The sequence below is a fragment of the Myotis yumanensis genome, unplaced genomic scaffold (assembly GCF_028538775.1).
Source record: "Myotis yumanensis isolate MYYU_CA2020_CCGP unplaced genomic scaffold, mMyoYum1.0.hap1 SCAF_16, whole genome shotgun sequence".
NCBI lineage: Eukaryota > Metazoa > Chordata > Mammalia > Chiroptera > Vespertilionidae > Myotis > Myotis yumanensis.
This window is the reverse complement of record NW_027223767.1, coordinates 17,843,993-17,871,592: the sequence shown is the minus strand read 5'-3', so window position 1 is coordinate 17,871,592 and position 27,600 is coordinate 17,843,993. Positions and strand designations below refer to the sequence as shown.

At 38.4% G+C, this 27,600-nt stretch overlaps 1 protein-coding gene across 2 annotated transcripts in view; it reads left to right on the top strand.

Annotated features, from left to right (window-relative positions):
- Positions 1-27,600, top strand: part of PAFAH1B1 (platelet activating factor acetylhydrolase 1b regulatory subunit 1) — a 70,504-nt gene that overhangs the window by 7,286 nt on the left and 35,618 nt on the right. For both annotated transcript variants that reach the window (XM_070394265.1, XM_070394266.1), the window contains exon 2: positions 23,193-23,415. In XM_070394265.1, coding sequence (XP_070250366.1) covers positions 23,384-23,415 — 32 coding nt within the window. In that variant the 5' untranslated portion in view covers positions 23,193-23,383. The remainder of the gene's footprint in view (positions 1-23,192; positions 23,416-27,600) is intronic.

The window sequence follows — 27,600 nt, the reverse complement described above, 5'->3', positions numbered from 1 at the left end:
TTTTAACCCTTGACCAGAATCGAACCTGGGACCCTTCAGTCCGCAGGCCAATGCAACGCTCTATCCACTGAGCCAAACCAGTCAGGGCTCAAAGTTTCTTAGTAGATAAAAAGTTCTATGTAAATCAATGCCAAATGGAAAAATTCCATTTTAAATATAAAATTATACTGCAAATAAGCGTTTATTTAGACTGCAAAGTAAAATTTACAGTTTTATTTTAGCGATCAGAAAATTTTTGTTTATACTTTTAAATATTATTTAAGAAACACATTTTGCTTTTTTGTTTTTTAAAAAAACAGATGTAGCCCTAACCGGTTTGGCTCAGTGGATAGAGCGTCAGCCTGCGGACTGAAGGGTCCCAGGTTCGATTCCGGTCAAGGGCCTGTACCTTGGTTTCGGGCACATACCCAGTAGGGAGTGTGCAGGAGGCAGCTGAATCGATGTTTCTCTCTCATCGATGTTTCTAAGTCTCTATCCCTCTCCCTTCCTCTCTGTAAAAAAAATCAATAAAATATATTTAACAAAAAAACCCCAGATGTATGATTTAATGAATGGTTGTAAATGAATATCAGTTGAGCTATCACCCAGGTCAAACAATACAAGATTGCCAGCACCCAAGAAATCCCTCACATTTCCCTTCCAGTCACAGTCCTCACCCATGGTGACCACTAACCTAACTTTTATGTATTCATTTGTTTGTGTTTAAAATTTTTTTTTAAATCTTTATTGTTGAAAGTGTTACATAGAAAAATTTTTAATCTTTTATTTTGGAATAATTTTAGATTTATAGATAGGTTGAAAAGATAAGGCAGTTCTTGTATATACTCTGCACCCAATTTTTCCCATTCTTACAATCTTACATTTCTGTGGTACATTTGGAAATCTTGGTATTTATTATTAGCTAAACTCCAGACTTTATATGGATTTCACTAGTTTTTTCATTACTGTCCTCTTTCTGTTGCAGATCTGACCCAGGGTACCACATTTGCATTTTGGTTATGTCTCCTCATTCTTTTCTAGTCTGTGACAGTTTATCTTTTTTTTTAAATTACCTTAACAGTCTTGAGTAGTACTGGTCAGGTAACCTATAAAATGTCCCCTAAACTGGGTTTATCTTTTGTTTTTGTTTTTTCTTTTTTTTCATGATTAGACTGGGGTTATGGCTTTTTGGAAAAACTGTTATAGAGGTGAAGTGCACTTCTCATCATATCATGGCCAGGGCTATATGATACCTATAGAACATCACTGGTAGTATTAACCTTCATCACTTGATTAATGTAGTGTGGCCATTTTCACAATTGTAAAATTACTATTTTTCCTTTCTCCTATTTTATCCTTTGAAAGAGAGTCAAGTTTTATGTCCTAGAGAGGGGAGTGTTTACATACATTATTTAGAATTCTTCAGTAAGACAGACTCATCTCCTCTCCCCCATTTATTAACACAATTTACATCTTTACTGTCAGAAAATTTTCACTTAGAATTTGAAATACTAAATCAAATAACCCCAAGATTTTTCTAGTTTATAATAGTTTGGAAAATAAAGCTTTGAAGAAGCTTATTTAATTGAATTATATATATCCCTCTAGAAATTATTTTGAGAGTATTTAGTGTTGGAATTTTAAAGAAAAGCTCCCTATATTGGGGCTTGTTTAGAGAGTGACTGCTGTGATCTGAGAAGCAAGGTAAATAGTGTATCTTACTCATTGGTTCAGATCTAGAATTTGAACATACTGTCTTCCCTTCAAAAAGTTTTAAATACTACAACAGAAAACAATATCTTGATTGATTAGACTCTTCTTTTAAAAACAACTAGTAGGTGCATTAGGTTGTTTTGGGTTTTTTTTAGAAGGCACTGTTATAGTTACAGTTGAGTCCTTCTGGACCAAATCTTTCCAATTCCATTCCCTTTCCTCCACCTTCCCAGTGATAAAGTTCCTCTTAAAATTTGTGTATTTCACCCTGTTGAATGTTGCTCAGTTGTGAGAGCTCAGCTGCCCGCTGAAGAGTTTGGGTTTGATTCAAGGGCACGTACCTGGGTTGTGGGTTCCATCCCCACTGAGGCAACCAGTCAATGTATCTCTCTCACATGGATGTATCTCTCACATCCATGTTTCTCTCCCTCCCTGTCTCCCTCTCCCTTTAGCCCCCCCTTTCTAAAAAAAATGGAAAAAATATCTTTGGGTAAGGATGAACAACAACAAAATTTGAATATTTCCCTTTTATTCTGTTTTTGTACCTTTTTATGTATCCGTAAACAATGTATAATAATGCTTAAAATCTACAGGAATGTTACACTCTGTAATTTTACTGCTTGATTTTTTTTTTCCACTTAAAATGTTTTCTAGATATGTTACTGATAATGGTAGATCTAGCTTATTGTGTTGTATGGTTTCTTATATATGGTTATACTATAGAAAGATGTCTGCAGAAAAGATGATAAAATTGTTTTTGCATTGCAGAATTTGTTCTAAGGTTAATTATTAACTTTTATGCTTTGAATTGATTAACTAAAATGGATAATATTGTTGACATCAGTTTTAGACCATAAATTCAGTCTCTTCAATTATTCAAAAATCTGTATGTATTTACTCAGTACTAAGCCAAGGTTTGCATACTGGCAGTCTACAGGCTAAAGTAAGTCTGTAAATGCATTTCTCTTGCCTTGCCTAGTTAAAAAATTTTTTGAGTCAATATTTAAAAATTAGCTATTTAAGTCTCTATTTTTGGATTATCCTGAAAAATTAGAAGCTCTGGCAATAGTGTGTCCCACATTTTGCCATGGCAACTATTGGCCTAAGCTGAGTCACAGCAGCCCTCTTATAGATGGGCACAAACTCTCCAGGGAAACAAAGCCCTACCATTCCCTGTTACTTTTATTGATTGTCCTTCCACTGTTGTTTATAGTGAAGAAATACTTCTTTATAGACATTTTTATAAAAATGGAAAAAATTACAGCTGAGCAATTGCAATTTTCAAGAAAAGAAGAACAGCATATTTCTCTGCAAATGAAGAATATTGTAATATGATTAGTATGCAAACAAAATGAGTCCTGTATGGAAAGATTACAACCTTGCCTGCTTTGCTCATTTATATTACCTGTATTGTTTTCTGTAGATAATTTGTAATCTCTACATTTTTGTGCAAGTAGGTCTGAGGGATGCCACACACAGTGCAGTTGAAGATAAAAAAGATAGGAAGAGAGTTCGTAAATTATGAAGTTCCGTGCAAATGCAAGATGTTTACCTGCCCTCGCTGGTTTGACTAAGTGGATAGAGCATCAGCCTGGAGACTAAAGGGTTCCGGGTTTGATTCTGGTCAAAGGCACATGCCCGAGTTGCTGGCTTGATCCCCAGTAAGGGCCGTGCAGGAGGCAGCTATCAGTGATTCTCTCTCATCATTGATGTTTCTATCTCTCTCTCCCTCTCCCTTTCTCTCTGAAATAAAGTAATAATAATAAAATAAAAAGATGTTTACCTGTTCTTTTAGCTGTGATATAAATCCTTGTTCCAGAAAAGTTTTAAGCAGAGGGGTTGAACACTGGTTTAATCTACATACACTGGTTTAATCTCCTCGACCATCCTACCTTTCAGCACTGTATTTTTTATTTTTACATTTTTATTGATTTTTGAGGGGAAAGAGAGAAACATTCAATACTGTATTTAAAAATGTTTTTAAAGCCCTAGCTGGTTTGGCTCAGAGAGTCTCGGTTTTGATTACAGTCAAGACTGTGCATGTAGCTGTACCTTGGTTACAGGCTCCATCCCTGGCTCTGGTCGGGGCCCATGTGGGAGGCAACCAATCGATGTGTCTCTCACATCAATGTTTCTCTTTCTCTGTCTCTCCCTCTCCCTACCACTCTCTCTAAAAATCAATGGAAAAATATCCTCGTGTGAGGATTAACCAAAAAAAAGTAAAATAATAATGTTTTTAAATTGATTTTTTTCGAGTGAGAGAAACCTCAGTTTGTTGTTTGACTTCTTTTTTTTGTTGTTGTTGTTGTTGTTGTTGTTGTTTGACTTCTTTATGCATTTATCGGTTGCTTATTGTATATGCCCTGACTGGAGATTGAACCCCCAACCTTGGCGTGTCAGGACAATGCTCTAACCAACTGAGCTACCCAGCCAATGCGCAGCACTGTATTTAAGTACCTTATCCAGAGGCTACAAGTGGATGGTGCAGAATCCAGACCGCAAATCTGCTTAGTGATTTTTAAAAAATGTGTATTTCTATTGATTTCAGAGAGGAAGGAAGAGGGAGAGAGAGAGAGAAACATCCATGATGAGAGAGACTCATGGATCGGCTGCCTCCTGCAAGCCCCCACTGGGGATCGAGCCCACAACCCAGGCATGTGCCCTTGACCGGAATCGAACTTGGGACCTTTCAATTTGCAGGCCGATCCTCTCTATCCACTGAGCCAAACGGGCTAGGGCTTATTGTGTTTTTAATTGAATTCACTTAAAAAACTGAGTTCTACCACTGTTATCTTATTTTTAGCTGATTCATACTTTTACTTGCCAAGTTAGTCTCTGTATTTGATTTGTAACCCTTTATTTAAGACAATTTATAAGTATAAACTACAAAATGCCACAGATTAAAAGTGAAGAGAAAGAAGAAACAAAAAGGGTAAGGCTAAAATGGAGTTAGAATCTAGGCCGAATATCAATATTTTTGCTACAGGCACAGCACAAATTTGACTCTGATTTTTCTATGAACTAGCAAGAGGAAAAAAACCTGTTAGGTTGTTTTCCACAATGTTCTTTAAGGTAAAAAGAAACCAGTTCAGAAAGACAGCTACCCACTTGGCACTATAGACTAGAATTCCTCATAGGAGTCCTCATAAAGAGGATTATGTGAAATTATTACCATTAATATCTCTAAGGTAGATGGATGTCTAGTATTTAACAACCCTCAATATGGAAAGACCAACTACATCATGTGAGGTCAGTCTGAAAGAGTAGGTAGGTTGTCCTTTGATGTCTAACCAGTGGATATAACTTCCCTCGACCCAGTTCTTGATATGAATTGAAATTATGCTCCTTGGCAAGTATCTAAAGTATGGATATTTTATACATCAAGTACAGACCATTTATATATTATTTGTGAAAACCTAGTTTTACCCAAGTAGAATTTGTGAAAGTGCTTATAAGGTTCTTCTTAAAAAACTAGAGGCCCCATGCATGAATTTCATGCACGGGTGCAGTCCTTAGGGGCGATTTAAGAAGGGTGAGCATCTGGTGTGGAAGGACAGGTCCCAGCTGACCTCTGGGCCCCGGACCTTTGTGCGCCCCCCTCTGCCTGAGTCATCTGGCCCCCGCCCAGCTCCCTCAGCACCTGGGAGCTGGACGATAGCCCCCCCCCCCCCCCCCCCCCCCCCCCGCCCGCTGGCTGGTCACCATCAGCAGGGCAATCAGGCCCCACTCAAACCCGCCTTGGCCTGGCGCCACCTGCTCACCTGCTCCATAATCCCGCCGCAGTCCTGTGTCCCACTCTCGTTGGGGTCCATCAGGGCCGGCAGTATCTCCACTGCTGCCATCACTGACGCCTGCAATGTTCTACGCTGCCCCTGGTGGTCACTGCATGTCATAGTGAGTGGTCGGACTCCCGGCCAAGGGGATAGTTTGCATATTAGGCTTTTATTATATAGGATAATTTTGACCATAGCCAGTTTGCCTCAGTGGTTGGAGGGTTGGCCTGTGGACTGAAGGGTTGCAGGTTCGATTCCAGTCAGAGTGCACGTTCCTGGGGTTGTAGGCTAGGACCCTGCTCCAGTCAGGGCATTTGCAAGAGGCAACCAATCGATGTGTATTTCTTTTTTCTTTTTAAATATTTTTATTGATTTCAGAGAGGAAGGGAGAGGGGGAGAGAGAGAAACATCAGTGATGAGAATCATTGATTGGCTGCCTCCTGCATGCCCCCGACTGGGGATCGAGCCCAGTAGCTGAGTAGCTGTGTTGGTTAGAGTACTGTCCCTATATACCAGTGGTTCTCAACCTTCTGGCCCTTTAAATACAGTTCCTCATGTTGTGACCCAACCATAAAATTATTTTCGTTGCTACTTCATAACTGTAATGTTGCTACTGTTATGAATTGTAAGGGCAACCCAGGCATATGCCCTTGACTGGAATCAAACCTGCAACCCTTCAGTCTGCAAGCTGATGCTCTATCCACTGAGCCAAGCTGGCTAGGGCTGATGTGTATTTCTCAAATCCATGTTTATCTCTCCCCCTCCCTTCTCTCTAAAAAAATCAATGGAAAATATATTTTGGGGTGAGGATTAATAAAAAAAAATTTTTAAATTTTGAATTTGTTACATCCCTATCTTCTTGTATTCTTTACCCATAATGGTAAAATCATTAAGAAATAGATTTAAAGAAAAAAAGAGGTCACTACACAATCCTGTTTTATGCTCCTGGAAATTAATTGCTGCAGTAGAAGACCATTTCTATGCATCAGGACTCATGGTAGTTTTCAGCGTAGATTAAATGTAAGGAGATATTTTTATTTATGTCTGTAATAAATATGGTCTCTACCCTCAAGAAGCATACTAATATATGGCTCTGCCTCTTCTTCACATTGTGCTCAAGACTCCCCTTTATTTAAAAGTAAGGAAGATTTTTTTCTTTAGTCCTGCTAGAACTTCAGCTCTTATTGATGTCTGCTTTTTTTATTTCTCAGTTTGCCATCCTTAGCCTCAACTTTTGAGCAATACTGTATTTTCCAACTAATTAAAATAATTTTGTGCCCTGACTGGTGTGGCTCAGTTGGTTGAGCATCGTGCCATGCATGGAAAGGTTGCAGGATTGATTCCTGATCAGGGTACATATGGGAGGTAACCGATTGGTGTTTCTCAAATCCGTTTCTCCCTATCCCTTCCTATCTCTCTAAAAAAAATCAATAAAACTTTTTTTTTGAAAAAGGAAAAATTATTTTGTATTTGACTATTTTGTTATATTTATTATTTTCTCTTTATCCAAAACCTGCCTCAAAAAAATTGCCAATCGTTTGTTTCCATCTTTCTTAGTCTTTCAGTTTTAAACGCTGACTTGGTCAGTGCTCAGTTCATGTTATATTCTCTTTGTCACCTTCTTTCTAGTCCCTACCCTCACACCTCACTCTAACTAGATTGTATATTTCCTTAGGGGTGAATTACATTGTATACATTTTTACTTATTTTAAAACCTTACAGACAGAGCCTAACATAATAGTCAATGAATGAAAGGATATGTAAAGCTCACATCTTTTATTATATTGTAAGTTTCTTATGGACAGAGACTAAACATTGTTTTTATGTCACATGTAGCTTTCCATAGATGAGGCATATGGCATACAGATAAGCGTTCTTTGGATGAATACTGGGTACTTGGTACATCTTCAGTAAATAAATTAATATATTGAGATCAAGAGTATACTTATTTCTCAATTGCTGTTTCATTGGAGGTAGATATTGGTGTGGATAATAATATAAACGAAATTAGTTCAGTTGAGATACTGCCGGTTTTCCAGTTGGGTTGCTATAACAACCTGGGCAGTTGTCCTTAGATATAAACAAGAGATCTACCTTTAGGACCAAGATCATATCTTAGAGAAAGCCATCTTCCAAGAGCAACTAGTAAACTCTGTCAAAAAAAAAAAAAAAAAATCAGCCTTGGCTGAGTAGCTGAGTTGGTTAGAGTACTGTCCCTATATACCAGTGGTTCTCAACCTTCTGGCCCTTTAAATACAGTTCCTCATGTTGTGACCCAACCATAAAATTATTTTCGTTGCTGCTTCATAACTGTAATGTTGCTACTGTTATGAATCGTAATGTAAATATCTGATATGCAGGATGGTCTTAGGCGACCCCTGTGAAAGGGTTGTTCGACCGCCAAAGGGGTCGTGACCCACAGGTTGAGAACCGCTGCTATATGCCAAGATTGTGGGTTCAGTCTGTGGTCAGGGCACATACCAAGAAGCAATTATTGAATGCATAAATAAGTGGAACACAAATTGATGTTTCTCTCCATCTCTCTCTCTTTAAAATCAATAAAATTTTAGAAATTCCACTTTTGCATAATTGCTATTTGACTATAAAACTCCCCCCCCCCCCCCCCAAATCATTCCAGATGCTTCCATCCTAGTCCAGGCCTCTGTCATCTTCTACTTCCAGCCTCCCCATACTTTAATATCATATATCATTTCCAAAATAATCACCATGAGCCCTATCTGATTTGGCTCAGTGGACAGAGCATTGGCCTGCAGGCTGAAGGGTCCTGGGTTCCATTCTGGTCAAGGGCACATGCCTGGGTTGCAGGGTTCTATTCCCAGTAGGGGGTGTGTAAAAGGCAGCCAACCATTGGTTCTCTCTCATCATTGATGTTTCTATCTCTCATTCCCTCTCCCTCTCTGAATTCAATAAAAATATATTTTTTAAAAATCACCATGAAAGGAGAACCAAGATGGCAGCGTAAGGTACAGACCTGTGCGTGCTGTCTCCCACAACATCATCGAGACTACCAACTATAAAAGAAACAGTTGTCATTCAGAACCATGGGAAAGCTGGCCCAGTGGACGCTCTACAACTGGAAGGAAAGAAAGAAGAGCATTGAGACTGAGTAGGTTGTGCAGAGGCTCCAAGAACGGAGGTACGGAATCGAGTGCCAGTCTGGCTGCAACTGGATGCCCGGTTTTTTCCAATCAGAAGGGGATGCGGACTCTCAAATCCACTGAGCGTGTTTGGGGAGGGATACTAAGGTCCCAGACCCCTACGGGGAGAAGCGGGATGGCCTTGCAATGACCCGGAGAGCGAGAGTGGCTGTCTCACGGAACAGCTCGCCGGCACTCGGGGACTGGAGTCGCAAGACGCCATTGCCCTTGGCCCCGCCCTGGTGATTCCCGGGGACCCCGCCCTACTCAAATTATATCCCCAACCAAGCTGTGCTAGTGACACAAAGAGAACCACCAGCGCTTCTGCAGCCCAGCCCAGCAGAATGCAGATTTCAACTCCTCGCATACATAAGGGACACAATAAAGAAGCAGAATCAGGTTCAGAGGAAGCCAGAGCCGGACACGGCTGGACCGGCGACGAGGAACCGCTGTACCAGCAGACACATAGGCAGGCCCACCAGATCCAGTCTCACATGGGATGCTGGGAGACAGCAGACAGGCAGTCTGTGCACTTGGTAGAAAATGAAATCCAAGCAAGCATACAAGATATTCAGCCACCAGGAACGCCTGGAGATTTTGTCCAGCAAGGAGCCGCCCAACAAAGGACAGAATGCCAAACTTCGTGTTGCTGAGACGGCCCCCGTGAGGCCGAGGTGGCCCCCCATAGGGCCGAGGGGGTCCCCAAGAGGCTGGGACGGCCCCGGTGAGGTCAAGACGGCACCGTTGAGGTCAAGACAGCCCCGGTGGGGTTGCAACGGCCCCGGTGAGGCTGGGACGGCCCTGGTGAGGTCGAGACGGCACCGGTGAGGCTGAAATGGCATCGGTGAGGCTGAAATGGCCCCGGTGAGGCTGAGACGGTCCCGGTGGGGTTGAAACGGCCCCTGTGAGGCTGAGATGGCCCCTGTGAGACTGAGACAGTCCCTGTGAGACTGAGACGGCCCCTGGGAAGCTGAAAAAAATACCACATAACCTCACTCATTTATGGATAATAAGAAACATTATAGACTGATGAACAAAAATGGACACAGAGGCAGAGCAGCATTGAGCAGAATGTCAAACTACAGTGGGAACCCTGGGGAGGGTTGGGGGGAGTAGGAGATCAACCGAATGACTTATATGCATGCATATGAGAATAACTAATGGACACAAGACACTGGGGGGGTGGGGGAAGCCGGGGGAATGTCAAGGGGGAGAAAAAAGGAGACATGTGTAATACTCTTTGTAATACTTTAAGAAATTAAAAAAAAAATCACCATGAAATAACCAGTTTTAGGACATTGTTCCCTTTTTTAAGAATTACAGTGATTTCTGCCTTGCAATTCCTTTGGGCTAACTGCATAGTATTCACCATACCTTATGCTTTAAAAATGCCCCTAGAACAGTATATCTTCTGTTATTGTTTGTATGCTTGCAAATATTAGTAAGCTTTTTTTTCTTCTTGTTTTAAGGCAATGGATTTTTGTGTGTGACCATGTTTGACTTAAAAAAAAAAATCAGATCTAAAAAAATAAAAACAGTAAATAAATAAATAAATAAAAATCAGATCTAAGAGCTGTTATAGCTATGTTTGTTTGTCACTTGAAAATGTAGCATTTGTAGGCAGAAACCAGAGGGTAATGTCAATGTTAAGGGAGGGTAAAAGTTCTTTAATTTTTTAAAAAAAATTTTAGTATAAAGTTAAGACAGCCAATTGATTTTTCTACAGGCTTTAAAAATTGGCTTACTTTCTCTTACGTTAATTGGTGTTCAATCTGTGTGTTTTTTTTGTTTTGTTTTGTTTTATTTCAGAGAGAGGAAGGGAGAGGGAGATAGAGATAGAAACATCAGTGATGAGAATCATGACAGCTGCCTCCTGCATTCCCCCTACTGGGGATGGATCCGGAAACCCAGGCACGTGCCCTGACTGCCCTGACCGAGAATTGAACTTTGACCTCCTGGTTCATGTGTGGATCGACACTCAACCACTGAACCTCACCAGCCCGATGGTGTTCAAGCTTTAAAAAGAAAAAAATTACATCAAAACCAGCCCCATACAGCTGGGCTTTGATGTTTGCCCATATTTCAGATTTTGGTTTTTTTGAATTTAACAAAAAGGATGAGAATAAAGTGATACTTTGCATCTTTAGTTCCGAAAACACAATAAATTTTTAGTTTTACTATGATGCCTATTGTAGTCATTTAAAAACACTAGATACCTACTTGTGTGTTAATTACCATGATATTTGGTAGAAATACAACAAGGAATAAATATGTTGCAGCTTTGGAGGACAGTTTTTGAGGAGACACTATTAAGGCAGATAGATAATTACAGTGTACTGTGAGAAGTTTTAAATATGTGTATGTACAAAGAACTATGAAATCAGAGGAGGGAGTTACTCTGCTTAATTTTCTTGTCAAAACTATGTAAATAAATACCAGTTTTGCTATTTATGCTAGCTGCTGAGAACTTTGCTAATGCTGTTTAAATACCACTGATAAGTATGAGGTTTAACCTGTGCAGTTACCATTATTGGCAGTTTTATATGGTTTAACTCTAATAGTATTTCAGTATGGCAGTTAAAACAAAATAAAACATTGTTGATTTCTTTTGCCAATACTGTATGTCATTGTTGGATAATATTAAAATCAAACTGTGTTTACTGTACCATTTTTGGAAAGCATTTTTAAAAGTTTAGCTTGGTTTTTCTTGTGAAGAAGATAATATATTTGAAAGAATTTATGAACTAGAAATTGCTATGCCCTTAAGTTAGTTGTTAAAATTGCCTTATTATTGTGGAAATATAATTATTTGGAAAGTCTTGCTTTCAAAATTTGATTCCTTACAAACATTTATTGAGTGCCAGAACAACAAAGAAATTCAGCTCAATGTTTTCTCCTAAGGAGGTCAGTCTGGTACTAAGCATAGCATGTGTCTAGTTACAAAGAATGTGGGAGGCAGCACAGGATAGAATCAGTGATTTTTCAAATTTATCTTAGCACTGTAAACTTTTACCCAAAAACTCTTGCACAGAAACCCAATACATAAACAGATAAAAAGGGAGTCCTGCCTGTTTGGCCTCCTTTCTGTTCTCATTCCTGCTGTTTGAAACCATTTATGTGGGAGTAAAAACCAAACCTGGCTTAAATCTGGGTCCTGCTACTGCCTAGCTATTTGACCTTGGATACATGACCTGACCTTAGTGAACTTGTTTCCTCATCTGTTAAATAAGGATATTAGTTTCTTTGCTGGGTGTTGGAAGAATTGAACATTGTAGAAGAGGGACTTAGAATGTAATGGCATTCAGTAAACGTAGCTATTAGTATTATATGGACATGACACAATGAGACTAACAAAGAGGGTGCCTACCTCTGCCAAGGGGAATGTGCTGGCCAGGGAGGGCTTCACAGGAGGTGATTGGCCTCCTTCAGGTTGAATCTTAAAGGGGAATGGAAAATTGCAAGATATATGGGTGAGGGATATGTATACCAAAGTAAAACATTTTAATGAAGACTTCCACATGTGGAATGCTACTTCATTATACCTTTCTGAAGATAAATGGCCTCCCCTGCATTCTGTGTAGCTTTTCCTTAACATTCTTTGACTCATACTTTAGTATTAGGCTGGGCCAGGCTGGGTGAGAGTCTCTACTTACTTTGTTTTTTTATTAATTTCTTTATTGATTAAGTTATTACATATATGTCCTTATCCCCACATTACCCCCCCCCCCCCCACACACACACACACTCATGCCCTCACCCCCCTGTTGTCTGTGTCCATTGGTTAGGCCTATATGCTTGCATATAAGTCCTTTGGTTGATCTCTCTCCCTTACCCCCATCCTCCCCTACCTTCCCTCTAAGGTTTGACATATGATCGATGCTTCTCTGTCTCTGGATCTGTTTTTGTTCATCAGTTTATGTTGTTCATTATATTCCATAAATGAGTGAGATCATGTGATATTTATCTTTCTCTGACTGGCTTATTTCACTTAGCATAATGCTCTCCAGTTCCATCCATGCTGTTGCAAATAGTAAGAACTCCTTTTTTACCGCAGCGTAGTATTCCATTGTGTAGATGTACCACAGTTTTTTAATCCACTCATCTACTGATGGGCACTTAGGCTGTTTCCAAGTCTTAGCTATGGTGAATTGTGCTGCTATGAACATAGGGGTGCATATGTCCTTTCTAATTGGTGTTTCTAGTTTCTTGGGATATATTCCTAGAAGTGGGATCACTGGGTCAAATGGGAGTTCCAGTTTTAGTTTTTTGAGGAAACTCCATACTGTTCTCCACAGTGGCTGCACCAGTCTGCATTCCCACTAGCAGTGAACAAGGGTTCCTTTTTCTCCGCATCCTCACCAGCACTTGTCGTTGATTTGTTGATGGTAGTCATTCTGACAGGTGTGAGATGGTACTGCATTGTCGTTTTGATTTGCATCTCTCCGATCATTAGTGACTTTGAGCATGTTTTCATATGCCTTTTGGCCTTCCTTCTGTCTTCTTTTGAAAAGTATCTATTTAGGTTCGTTGCCCATTTTTTGATTGGGTTGTTTATCTTCCTTTTGTTAAGTTGTATGAGTTCCCTGTAAATGTTGGAGATTAAACCCTTATCCCTGATAACATTTGCAAATATGTTCTCCCATGCAGTGGGCTTTCTTGTTGTTTTGTTGATGGTTTCCTTTGCTGTGCAAAAGCTTTTTATTTTGATGTAGTCCCATTTGTTTATTTTCTCTTTAGTTTCCATTGTCCTAGGAGCAGTATCAGTGAAGAAATTGCTTCAGCATATGTCTGAGATTTTGCTGCCTGTGGATTCCTCTAGTACTTTTATTGTTTCCTGTCTTATGTTTAAGTCCTTTATCCATTTTGAGTTTATTTTTGTGTATGGTGTAAGTTGGTGGTCTAGTTTCATTTTTTTGCATGTATCTGTCCAATTTTCCCAACACCATTTATTGAAGAGGCTGTCTTGACTCCATTGTATGTTAATGCCTCCTTTGTCGAATATTAATTGGGCATAGTGGTTTGGGTCGATTTCTGGGTTCTCTATTCTATTCCATTGATCTTTGTGCCAGTACCAGGCTGTTTTGAGAACAGTGGTTTTGTAATACAGCTTGATATCTGGTATTGAGATCCCACCTACTTTGTTCTTCTTTCTCAGGATTGCTGCCGCTATTTGGGGTCTTTTTTTATTCCATATGAATTTTTGGAAAGTTCGTTCTAGGTCTGTGAAATATGCCGTTGGTATTTTAAAGGGGAGTGCATTGAATCTATAGATTGCTTTGGGTAGTATGGACATCTTGATGATGTTGATCTCTACTTACTTTGACTAATTAAATTGACTAGTTACCTAAAGGAAAAGATACTCTAAACCTGAATTTGTAAGCTGTCTTGGTTATAATGTAATGATGCATTTATAGACAAGTCCTTCCTAAAAGCAGTTGTTCGGGTGTTGAAAATTAGGAATCTTTATGTTCTCCTCTGAGGTCTTAGTAAGTATTTTTATTTGTTATTTTAATGCCTGAGGTTCAGGGTAATGGTACTAATGCTATGGTACATTACAGGTAAATATATTTACTTGGACCATTTTTGTTTTTTAATCCTCACCCAAGGATATGTTTTTATTGATTTTTAGAGGGAGAGGGTGGGAGAGAGAGAAAGAGAGAAACATTACTTGGTTGCCTCCCATATGGATCCTGACTGGGGATCGAACCCACAACCTAGGTATGTGCCATGATCTGGAATTGAACCTGCAACCTTTTAGTGTATGGAACCATGCTCCAACCAACTTAAGCCACCAGGTTAGGTAGGCTACTTTGAATTTTTGAGAGAGCTAGAAAGTTAGTTTTTAGGAAAAGCTAATGAGTCATAATTGCATACTTTTTCTGCCTCAACAGTGAAATATCTTTTCTTGTAACAACCAAATTTTAGGCAAAACGTTCAATGTGTTAGGCTAACACAATGAAGTAGTATTAAAGAAAATGGATGAGACATAGAAACTAAGAGTGATGTATATGTATAAAATCAGATAGTACTATGTACCAGGCACTCTTCTAAGTACATGGGTCAACTCATTTAATCTGCCTGACAAACTCTGTGAAATTATTATTATTATCTTTTTTGTCTTGTTTAGGGGGTTTGCAAACTATGGCTGGCAAGCCAAATCCTGCCTGCTACTTGTTTTTATACAGCCTGTGAGCTAAGAATGATTTTTTTTTTACAATTTTAGTGGTTGAAAAAAAGCAAAAAATATATATTTTTTGTACAATTTTACTTTATAAAGATTTTTATAAAATTTATTTTGTAAAATAGTTTGTAAAGTTAAAATTATAACTTATTAATTTCTAAAAATGATATGAAATTTGGCCCTGGCTGGTGGGGTCAGTGATTAGAGTGTCATCCTGTGGTGCATTGGTGGGTCCTGGGTTCTATTCTCTGGTCAGGGCATACACTCCGGTTGTAGGTTCTATCTCCAGTCCAGGTGCCTACGGGAGGCAACTGATTGCTGTTTCTCTCTCACAATTTGTTTCTTTCTCTCTCCCTCTCCCTCCTCTCTAGAATCAATGGAAAAAACATAACCTTGGTTGAGGATTAAAAAAATAATATGAAATTCACATTTTAATGTCCATAAAGTTTTATTGGAACAGAGACACACCTGTTACTTTACATATTGTTTATTGTTGTTTTCTTGCTACAGAAATTGTAAGGTTGTCAAAACCGGGAATATTTACTGTCTAGACTTTTACAGAAAGTTTGTTGACCCCTGGCCTAGATACAAGGGGAGAAGATGAAAAGCAACAAAGTTAACATGTAAATACATGTAAAAGAATGCATCTTTATTAGGATAAACCAGGAAGATTAGATAATTATATAATGAGAAAGCCAACTGTATTTTCTTGAAGGATTAAAAAAACTGTTAATAAAAGCTTAACTATAATGATAAATGCTTACTTATATCATAATGTTGGCTTGACCTCTTTTTCCTGTTAATAGATCTCTTTAAGGTATACCTGCATTGTAAATATTTCTTTGAATTTGAGTGACAGTAGTTGTAATTACCATTGAAATCTTAGTACTTTGGCCTCACAATTTGATAATTGTCTATGGATCCCAGTTAATACTTTCTGACACTGTCCCTTTGTAATATTGCTTTTGACCCTTTAGGACTAGCTATGATTTGAGCACGTACATAAAAATCACCTGAAGAAATTTTAAAAATTTAGATGCCTCCTCAGAACCTCTGAGGGTAAGGCCCCATCATGATTATATTCAGAAAGTTCCTCAGGTGGTTGGTTGTGTGTGGGAAGTGAGGAGGGGTGCATGAGGTGGTTTTAATGTATAGGTCTAGTTAAGATCCACAGTTACTTCCATCTTAAACTATTTTAGTAAATCCAGTTTGCACAATATATACATGTTCTCAGAGGTGTATATTTCTTATTGATTTATTTTTTTATTTCAATATAATTCTTATTGATTTCAGAGAAGAGAGAGAGAAACATCAATGATAGAGAATCGTTGATTAGCTGCCTCACGCACACCCCACACTGGGGATAGAGCCAGTAACCCAGGCACGTGCCCTGACCAGGAATCAAACTGTGACCTTCTGGTTCATAGGTTGGTGATTAACCACTGAGCCACCCTGGCCGGGTGAGACCTGCTTTCTTGATCCTTCTACTTTTCTATTTTTCTTTCCTGTTTTTACTTTCTGCACAATGCAGTTTAGGTTTTGTTTGATCCATTATTTCACCTCTTGATTATGCATTCCTCACACATTCCTACCAAACCCTCAGCCCAACCATAGATCTCTAAATATGCATATTTTCTGTGTCTGCAGCCAGTCTGTACATACTTAGTAAAGAAAAACCACATGGCTTTGTACATTGGTGCCACTAAAATTTCAGTCTCCCATCTAAAAAATGTTCTTCCTGCCCTAACCGGTTTGGCTCAGTGAATAGAGCGTCGGCCTGCGGACTGAAGGGTCCCAGGTTCGATTCCGGTCAAGGGCATGTACCTTGGTTGCCAACACATCCCCAGTAGGGGGTGTGCAGGAGGCAGCTGATAGATGTTTCTCTCTCATCGATGTTTCTAACTCTCTATCCCTCTCCCTTCCTCTCTGTAAAAAATCAATAAAATATATTTTAAAAAAAATAAAAATAAAAAATGTTCTTCCTGTTGCATTTCTTTGCTCTCCATAGCAGCTATTTCAAGCCTCTTAAAGCCTTCTTCCTTACCCTGCCTACTCAGCAAATGACCTTACTTCCTTTTTTTCCTGAAATATAAAAATATATTTGTGCCCTAGCCAGTGTGGCTTGGTTAGGTGTCATCCCATGCACTGAAGGGTTGCCGGTTCTATATCCAGTCAGGGCATGTGCCCAGGTTGCAGGCTTGATTCCTGGTTAGGGGGTGCAGGAGGCAGCTGGTCAATGTTTCTCTCCCTTTCCCCCTCTCCCTTCCTCTCTCTCTAAAAATCAATTAAAAATCTTTTTTTAAAAAAAATTTGCATCTTTTTTTCTTTCTAACATAGTGGAAGAGGTGACCCATCTTTATGTGTAAGACTTGTACATGTGGATCATATTCCTTTCTCTTCCTCTTCCCTTAGCTCCTTGTTCCATTTTTTTAAAAAAAAAAATGTATTGATTGATTTGAGAGAGAGAGAGAGAGAGAGAGCTTTTGGGACATACTCTCTCCTGTTTTTATTTTTACCCCTTTATTGCTTTTTCTTAGCTTCAATTGTAAATTCGAGGGTTTTTGTTGTAGTTGTTGTTGTGTTTAAGTGTTGGTGTTGCTCTTCCTGGCTCTGCTGCTCTTGCTGTACACATTCTCCATGGGACAATCTCATCCGTTGTCATGGCTTCAATTATTTCATCTCTAAATTGATAAGTACTAAACCTTCATTTCTGTAAGTTGGTTCTCTTCAGACCTGACTTGTTTGTACAACTTCCTACTAGAAATCTCACAGGCACCTTGGAGTTAACATATCTAAAATGGAATGAATCATACTTTCCTCATCCCCTCACAGATTTTTTTGTTCAACTTAGTTCTAAGCCAGAAATCTCTGGAAGTTACCTTAGACTCCTTGGCTGACTTTTCTTTCTCACTTTCTTGCCCACATCTAGTCACCAACCTTGTAAGATTTCCCTGGTAAATAACTTAAATTCATCTAATTCTCTTCAGATATTGCTGCTATGCTAGTGTGAATCCCTATCATCTATCACCTTCATTACTGCAAGTTTCCCCCCCTCATTTAACCTGGTGCCTGGCACATACATAGTATGTGTTTTGTAAATGTTTGCTGAATTAATAAATTAACTTATGCAGTAGTTGAGAATCAACCTATGAACTAGCAGGTCATGGTGCGATTCTCGTCGGGCCATATGCCCGGGTTGTGGGCTCAATTCCTAATGTGAGGCATGCAGGAGACAGCTCATCAATGATTATCTCTCATCATTGATGTTTCCATCTCTCTCTTCCTCTCTGAAATCAATAAAAACATATTTAAAATTTTTTAACTTATGCAATAGTACATCAGTATACATTCAATGTACATTCATTGATTTGTTTATATTTTGTTTTTATTGTTATTAGATCACCCCTGTATTCCAGTACTGCCAATTTTGTACATTGATTTGCTTTTCTGGGGGGAGAAGCAGTCTTTCCATAATTAAATTAGACCATGTAATGTACTAGGTGTACCGGTTAATAATGGCAGATTTTGTAATCAAAGAAACATGATAATTTCAAGGAGACATCAAAAGTGCTTTATTCAGCCCTAGCTGGTTTGGTTCAGTGGATAGAGCTTCGGTCTGTGGACTGAAAGGTCCCGGGTTCAATTCCAGTCAAGGGCACATGCCTGGGTTGCGGGCTCCATGCAGGAGGCAGCCGATCATTGATTCTCTCTCATCATTGATGTTTCTGTCTCTCTCTCCCTCTTCCTTCTTCTCTGAAATCAATAAAAACATATAGATTTTTAAAAAGTGCATTATTCAAAGTAACGTCCATTGCTAGCTCCACATTTCCCCCATCTTTCAGGTAATTTGTGGATACTGTCCCAATAGAACTTTTCTTGTTTGAGGCAAACCATTCAGAGACCCAATTTTCCACTTCTTCGTATGTTTTTAAGTGCTGCTCAGAAAGTGCATATGCCATCGATTGGAACAAGTGGTAATCTGAAGGAGCAAGGTCTGGTGAATACAGCGGGTGGGTTAATATTTCCCAGGCAAGATCTTTTAACGTGTCTTTAACTGGTTTTGAAGTGTGTGATGGTGCGTTGTCATGAAGCAAAATTACTTTGCCGTGTCTTCTGGCACATTCTGGTCATTTCACCATCAAAGCGTGGTTCAAATTAATTATTTGTTGTCATCAGTAGTGATCAGTATCAATGGTTTCACCTGGTTTTAGAAGCTCGTAATACACCACACCTTCCTGATCCCACCAAACGCAGAACATTGTCTTCTTTCCGAAGCGATTTGGCCTTGCATTCAATGTTGATGGTTGACCTGGATCAACCCATGATTTTGTGCGTTTGAGGTTCTCAAAATAAATTCACTTTTCATCGCCAGTCACAATTTGATGCAAAAAAGATTTTCTTTTGTGCCATTGAAGCAACATTTACTGATGACTTTTTGTTTTTCCATTTGTCTTTCAGTTGATGTGGCACCCATTTTCCTTCCTTTAAAATCTTTCCCATTGCTTGTAAACGATCAGAAATTGTTTCCTGAGCAACGTCTGCAAGTTGTTTTTGAGTTTGACACGCATCTTCATCCAATAATGCTTGTAATTGTTGGTCTTCAAACTTTTTTGGTTGACCTGGACATTCTTTGTCTTTCACATCAAAATCATCACTTTTAAAGCACTTAAACCAGCGTTCACAAGTATCTTGAGATGGAGCATGTTCACCATAAGTTTCCTGAAGTATACGATAACTTTTTCTTCAAAATAATGAATTAAAACTTCCAGCAAATGCTCTTTTTTTGGCACGAAATTCGACATTTTTAAGCTTAAAAATATCTATGATGTTAACACCTTCAGCAAATTTGACATATGAAGTTTTGAAGCTTGCTGTCAATACAACAAAATAGCGTACATATCAAATCGCAGATATATCAACATGTGTAACTTCATCTATTGAAAAAAATCTGCATTATTAACTGGTACACCTAAGTACATACATAGTGGATTTTTGCCATGTTCCTTTTTCATTTTGATTTATATTATTAATTCTCTGTCAGTGTATTACATACACTGTCCCAGTTAATAGAAACCTGTAGGCAGTTCAAATAATCACCACCATCAAATTATTCTTACCCTATTGTGACCTTTGTCAGAGTGTATGAGACCCTAGATGCTTTAACTTGGTGACAATTAAGGCTTAGAAAAGTGAGGCTTAAATAACTAGGAATTGTTAAATAACAAAGAGGGATGGTTTTCTGGGTTGTCCATTGTGTTTGGTTCTCAATCCCCAAATTTATTACTAACAGTCATATTTTGGTGATTTAGACATAGTGGTAGTGATGGTTTTTAGCTATCATTTTGAGCTAGCTGGCCTTCAGGTCGGAAGAATCATTAAAGATAATAAAATCCCTGATTGTATTTACTAGAATTGCTCAATGGAGAAGGATCTCCATTTAAATGGAAGCTGACATGGGGAATATCTGAGCGTTCACTTTGTGATTCAGGACTCGTATTTAAAACCTGGGTTTGCTCATTTTTCCTGGACTAGCTTATTTACCACTGCATCCTCGGTGCCTGGAATAGTGCCTGCTAAGGCTTGAGAAATGTAGTAAAGAAGTGCTCTTTGTCTCCTCCATCCATCTTGTGCCTCTTGATACATTTATTGGTGGACCCACAGACCCTCTATTAGATGTTAATTTCATTTCATTTAGAGGATGATTTTCTACTTCTTTAAGGTGTCCCTTCCGATTGAATTTTGTATATACCAGTACTCTGGATTTTAAGTAAGATTGTCTCAGATATATTTCCTAAATACAATAAAAATTCTACCTAGCTATTTTTATACATGATAAGACAAACTTTTTATAAATTGGGAGCTTTGAAGAATAATTCTTTAAGAAAGCTTGATTTTTCTTTTACCTACATTTACTCTAATTGAACTGATCACAATACATTGATTTTATAGTGTTATAAGTATAAAGAAGGGGCTCTGAAATACTAAGTAATATCTTAAAACTAGGTTAGAGAATTAGATTACTGTGTGAGAACATAAAATCTAGGGTAGTTCATTCAGTTTTTTATTTCCTGTTTTCTCTTTCTCTTTTTTTTTTAAGCATGCTTCTAAAGAACACAAAATAAAAATATTAACTTATTTCTTGATTATATGTATTAGTTAAGGGCATTAGATTACTAAATAGTTTATTTACATTGTAAATATCAGCTATTCTAAGATTATTGGTGACTAATATTTAATCTTGTAGGTTACTTCAGGTTGGTTTGGTGTCTTTTGACACTTTATGAAATCATCTGTCATACCTTATTCAGATTATAGCTTTTTTTGTAAATTAGAATATTTTTTAAAAAAATTAAATTTAGCCGAAACCGGTTTGGCTCAGTGGATTGAGCGTCGGCCTGCGGGCTGAAGGGTCTCAGTTTCGATTCCAGTCAAGGGCATGTACCTGGGTTGCGGGCACATCCCCAGTAGGGGGTGTGCAGGAGGCAGCTGATCGATGTTTCTCTCTCATGGATGTTTCTAACTCTCTATCTCTCTCCCTTCCTCTCTGTAAAAAATAAATAAAATATATTTTTTTAAAAATTAAATTTATTGCAGTGACATTGGTCAATATGAACATACAGGTTTAAGGTGTGGGTTTCTATGTTACAAGATCTGTATATAGCACCATGTGCCCATCACCCAAAGTCAAATCTCTTGTCACCGTCCCCCTTTACCCTCCAACCCCTTCCCTCTGACAACCACCACAGTGCTGTTTGTGTTCACGAGTTTCAGTCTTATGTCCCACATATGAGTGAAATCATATGGTTCTTAGCTTTTTCTGACTGACTCATTTCCCTTAGCATAATGTTCTCAAGGTCTATCCATGTTGTTGCAAGTGGCACTATTTCATCCTTTCTTATGGCTGAGTAGTAGTATTCCATCTTATATATGTACCACATCTTTATTATTTTACTTTAAGGGAAAATTAAAATGATTGTCTTCTAGAGAAGTTATATGTTTTGTTTTGTTTTGTTTTTAATATATTTTTATTAATTTTAGAGAGTCAGGGAGAGGAAGAGAGAGAAACACCAATGATAAGAGAATCATTGATCAGCTGCTTTCTGCACATCCCCAACAGTTGATTGAGCTTGCATCCTGGGCATGTGCCCTGACCAACCAGGAATTGAACCACGACCTAGAGCAGGGGTGGGCAAACTTTTTGACTCGAGGGCCACAGTGGGTTCTTAAACTGGACCGGAGGGCCGGAACAAAAGCATGGATGAAGTGTTTGTGTGAACTAATATAAATTCAAAGTAAACATCATTACATAAAAGGGTACGGTCTTTTTTTTTTTTTAGTTTTATTCATTTCAAACGGGCTGGATCCGACCTGCGGGCTGTAGTTTGCCCACGGCTGACGTAGAGGTTGATGCTTAACCACTGGGCAACACTGGCCAGGCAGAGAAGTTATATGTTAATATTTGAAATTTAATAAAATTAGTATCAAAATCTGGTGGGTGACTGGTAGAGACTGGGTAAATTTTAAAATAGTGCTTCCCTAGCCAGTTTGTCTCAGTGGATAGAGCGTCGGCCGTGGACAAAAGGGTCCTGGATTAAATTCTGGCCAAGGGCATGTGCCTGGGTTGCAAGTTTGATCCTTCCGGCCCTGGGGGTGTGTGCAGAAGGCAACCAATCAACGTGTCTCTCTCACATCAATATTTTTCTCTTTCTTTCTCTCCCCCTCCTTTCTGTTCACTCTAAAAATCAATGGAAAAATATCCTGGAGTGAGGATTAACAAAAAAACTAAAAAATAAATAAAAATAGTGCTGGAAACTATCCTATATAATAAAAGGCTAATATGCAAATAGACCACACAGTGGAATGACTGATCGCTATGATGCACACTAACTACCAGGGGGCAGATGCTCAACGCAGGAGCTGGCCCCTGGTGGTCAGTGTGCTCCCACAGGGGGAGCGCCACTCAGCCAGAAGCCAGGCTCACAACTGGCAAGCCTGTCCCGCCTCTGCAGCAGCGCTAAGGGTGTCCAACTGACAGCTTAGGCTCGCTCCCCTAAGCCATCAGTCGGACATCCCCCGAGGGCTCCTGAACTGCTAGAGGGTGCAGGCCAGGCTGAGGACACACACACACACACACACACACACACACACACACACCCCTCCAGTGCACGAATTTCATGTACCGGGCCTCTAGTTAAAGATAATTTAAAATGCATAAAATACTATATATTTTTGGCATTGATTTTCATAGTAGGTTGAAAATATCACCTACTATTCGTATTAGCATCATAATAAACCTCATCTTTGAAAGTGTGTTGTATTGCAAGTAATAATTTAGAAGTAATTTAAATTCTAAGTGAATGAAATAATCTTTTTTCTCTTTTTCCTTAGGTGGAATGAATCTTACTTGCTGAATATCTCCTGGTTGCTGGTTGAATTCACTTATAAAAGAATCATCTTCTCCTGCGTGGAAGTCACTTAGTGGAATATTTCATTACAAATCCAGGGATTGCAAAGCCTTTTGATTTCCCAAAGGAAGGGGACATACCACTATATCAAATAAGCTTGACATTACAGCCAAAATGGTGCTGTCCCAAAGACAACGAGATGAACTGTAAGTTTCTCTGTTGTGTGTGTTGTGTGTTAAAATATTCTCTCATAAAGGACAAGGTAGTAAATTAAAATACAGCTTTAGGAGATCTATTTTCATATTAAAATTGTTAGGAGTGTTCAAATATTGATGTGGGCATTTGGGTCTGATTTTAAAACTGGGTCGTACTTTGATATAGCACTATTTACTCTTGTGACCTTATTGTCTATAAATTTAAAGCAAATCAAGTTAGTTGGGATAAGTTTTATCTCAAGTTTGTCTTAATATATAATTATGTTCATTTGGAAGATAGGTGCTTCAAAACACTTCTAAATCATTTTGTCTAGTTACATGTATTAGAATAGAAAAATGAAAGCTTTTCTGTTGTTGTTACTGCTAATGCCTTTCCTTTGCCTTATGTATTTTTTATCATCCTTTCGCTCTTATAGGATTTGAACTTTATGAGGTGGCTAACGTAATAGTTAATGCAAATGCATTAACTAGATAGGCATGAAAATGATTTGATCATTGCTATATAGGATTTTATAGCATTTTATTTTTTGTAGGTGAAGAATATAGTGGAAAATATTTAGTTTTGTGTTCTAGGCTTTTAAAATTTTCTGTGGCTTTTTAAACTGTATAATTGGGAATAATTTCAAATTTATAGATTAGTACAAAGAATATTTATATACATTTTATCCCAATTCACCTATTCGTAACATTTTGTATCATTTTGCACTCTGTAGCCGTGTGTGTGTGTGTGTGTGTGTGTGTGTGTGTGTGTGTGTGTTTGTGTTTGTTGGGGGGGCGTTGTATAGACAGAGTAAGTTGCATACATCAAGGACCTTTCTCTGAGATACTTTAGTACACAGTTCCTAAGAATAAGGATATTCTTATATAAAACCAAGTAAAGTTAGCAATTTCAGTAAATTTAAAACATTGAAACAATACTTTTATTTAACCTATCTTCCATACTCGCATTTTGTCAGTTGACCCAACAATGTCCTTTATGGCAATATTTTAATCCTCTCTAGTACACCATCCAGTCCAGGATTAGGTATTGTGGTCAGTTGTCATAAGTGTCATTTAATCTGAAACATTTCCTCAACCTTTCTTGCTTTGAAGACAATTAGATAAAAATATGTGGGGGGTTTTTTTTTATAATCCTCACCCGAGGATATTTTTCCATTGATTTTTAGAGAGAATGGAAGAAAGGAGGAAAGAGAAATATCAATGTGAGAGAAACACATCAATTGGTTGCCTCCTGCAGGCACCCCAACCAGGGCCCAGCCATGGAGGAGCCTGCAACCGAGGTACTTGCCCTTGACTGGAATCGAACCTGGGACCGTTGGGTCTGGAGGCTGATGCTCTGTCCACTGAGCCAAACTGGCAAGGCCTCAACACTTTTATTCTTTCTTCATTTGCTAGTCAGCACTAAGCATTTTACTGTATTCAAGGGATCTTTTTCTCCTTTTGTTGACTTTTCATTTTTTTTTTTTTTAATATATTTTATTGATTTTTTACAGAGAGAAAGGGAGAGAGATAGAGAGTCAGAAACATCGATGAGAGAGAAACATCGACCAGCTGCCTCCCGCACATCTCCTACTGGGGATGTGCCCGCAACCAAGGTACATGCCCTTGACCGGAATCGAACCTGGGACCTTTCAGTCCGAGGCCGACGTTCTATCCACTGAGCCAAACCGGTTTTGGCTGACTTTTCATTATTGGTATGAACTCATGGGTTCTTATATTTTCAATAGTTTTATCATTCACTACTATACTTACTGTTTTGGTGTGTGAATTGTTCTAGGTTGTCCTCTAGGATAGCGGTCGCCAACCGGTGGTCCACGGACCACTGGTGGTACATGAATTCTGAAAGATTGGCGACCGCTGGTTTAAGGGAAATCTTTGGAGCAGCGATCGGAAAGGTTGGCGACCGCTGCTCTAGGAGACTCTTCTGTTGGCTCTTACAAATGCCCCTATCATTTTTTATTGCATTTTCTTACTTTCTGGCATTATAAGATGTTCCAGGCTTGTTGTGTACCAATCTTGCCTTAAACCTAGAATCAACAATTTCTCCAACAAGCCCTGGTTCCTCTTAGTGGGGAATGGTATTAGAGATCAAGATATGAGCATTGCCCTAGCCGGTTTTGCTCAGTGGATAGAGGGCCTGTGGACCAAAGGGTCCTGGATTCGATTCCAGTCAAGGGCACATACCTTGGTTGCAGGCTCCTCCATGGCCCAGGCCCTGGATGGAACGCATGTAGGAGGAGACCAATTGATGTGTTTGTCTCACATCAATGTTTCTGTCTGTCTTTGCCTCTCTTCCACCCTTTCTAAAAGATCAGTGGAAAAAATCTTCGTATGAGCATTAAAAATTTTTTTAATTGCATTTTCAGAATACTTTAAAAAAAAACAAAACAAAACACAGAAAGATATGGGCATTAAGTATACTTCTTGCTACTGGGTTGTCTTTGTTTCTACGTCCTTTGAGTAAACAGAACTAGGAAATACATGGATATATAAACATATGTACACTTGGTGTATATATATGTACTAAGATTTCTCAGTCTTGGCACTGTTGACAATTTAGGCTAAATAATTCTTTGCTATGGGGCCTGTCATGTACACTGTTGGTTGTTTAGCAACATTCCTGGCCTCTACCCACTAGATGCTGCAATCACCAATGTCTCTAGATGTTGCCACTGTCCTCTGGGGGGGATGGGGCAAAATTTCCTCCAGTTGAGAACTGGTGTATAGATACACACACACACACACACACACACACACACACACACACACACACATTTATTTTAGAAATCATTAGGCTACACTAATACTTCTAATTCCAGTATATTTTCACAAGTTTTTTTCTTGTCTTTCCCTCTGTAGTACTTATTTTTCTCTTTTTATAGAGAGACCCTGACTCTCAACTCATTTGCTCAGTCCTATAATACTTCTAAAATAGTTTCAGAATTATTATGTCCATACCACTTAAAAAAATAAACAAACCCTACAAAGGGTTCACAATTTGTACAGTTTTCCCTCCATCTACCCTGCCCAAGACAGATAGTATATAATCAAATACAAGCAGGTCCTCCAATAAGGTCATTTTGTTCAGAAGCATCTCTTTTCATTACAATGTTGATGAAATGTCATAGGAACTTGACTTTTGTTTTATATCCATTAGCCTATGGTAAAATTGGTTTCATTATCTGTCATTTCATTGCAGTTCCAAAAAACCTATTGATTATGTGAAGTGAGGGCTTACTGTACTATTTTTGCAAATTACTTGGATAAATTTTATTTTGTGTTTTCCCTCTTCATGTGGTTATATTATTCATTTAAAATACATTTGGGTTCATCTGTTCTAGTTTTTCAGTTTTCTGCATCCTTCCCTTCCCATCCTTGTTAACAATATAATATTTTGAATATGCATAAGATTATCCAAAAAGTTATACGCAGAAGTTTTATTCTCTTCAGAATCCCTTCTAAGTTACCCATCCTTGCCTCTTATAGGAACCAACCTTATAAGAGAGATATATGTATGTTTTCTGGTTCCTCCTTTCTTAATAAAAAGGTAGCATGCTATTTGTGTTCTTTTGTACTTTTACTCTTTTTCACTTAACATCTGTTGGAACTCACCCCATACCATTGATGTCCTCCTGCTTTTTCTTTTAATAGCCGTGTGTGTGTGTGTGTGTGTGTGTGTGTATGATAAAATTGATCAAGGAGGAAGTAGAAAATTTGTATGGCTCATTAGCTATAGAGGAAATTGTAAGATAGTTACAGACTTTAAATCTAGACAGTTTTCAAACCTAGACTCTAATTATGTTGAATCTTTAATTACTGGTAACTTTGCAGATTATATGGCCTCTTCCAGAATAGAAAGAGATGGAAAACTTAGGATCTCATTTTATGAAGCTAGAATAACCCTGATAGCAACACTAGGCAAGAGGAAAATAATAAAATATTATAATAAGCTAATTTTAATATGAACTCAGATATAAAGATATTGAATAATATAACAAATTGAAAAGAATCAACAGTTAGAATGATTGAATTTAGTGTGGTGACCAGAAACAAGATGGCATACAATAATGAATTATTTCTATTATTGGATATGTAGTAGAAAATATTTATTTGCCTTTTTATGGTGAAAAAAAGTGAATAATTGAAAGATGACATAAATCTCAAATTATTAATAAA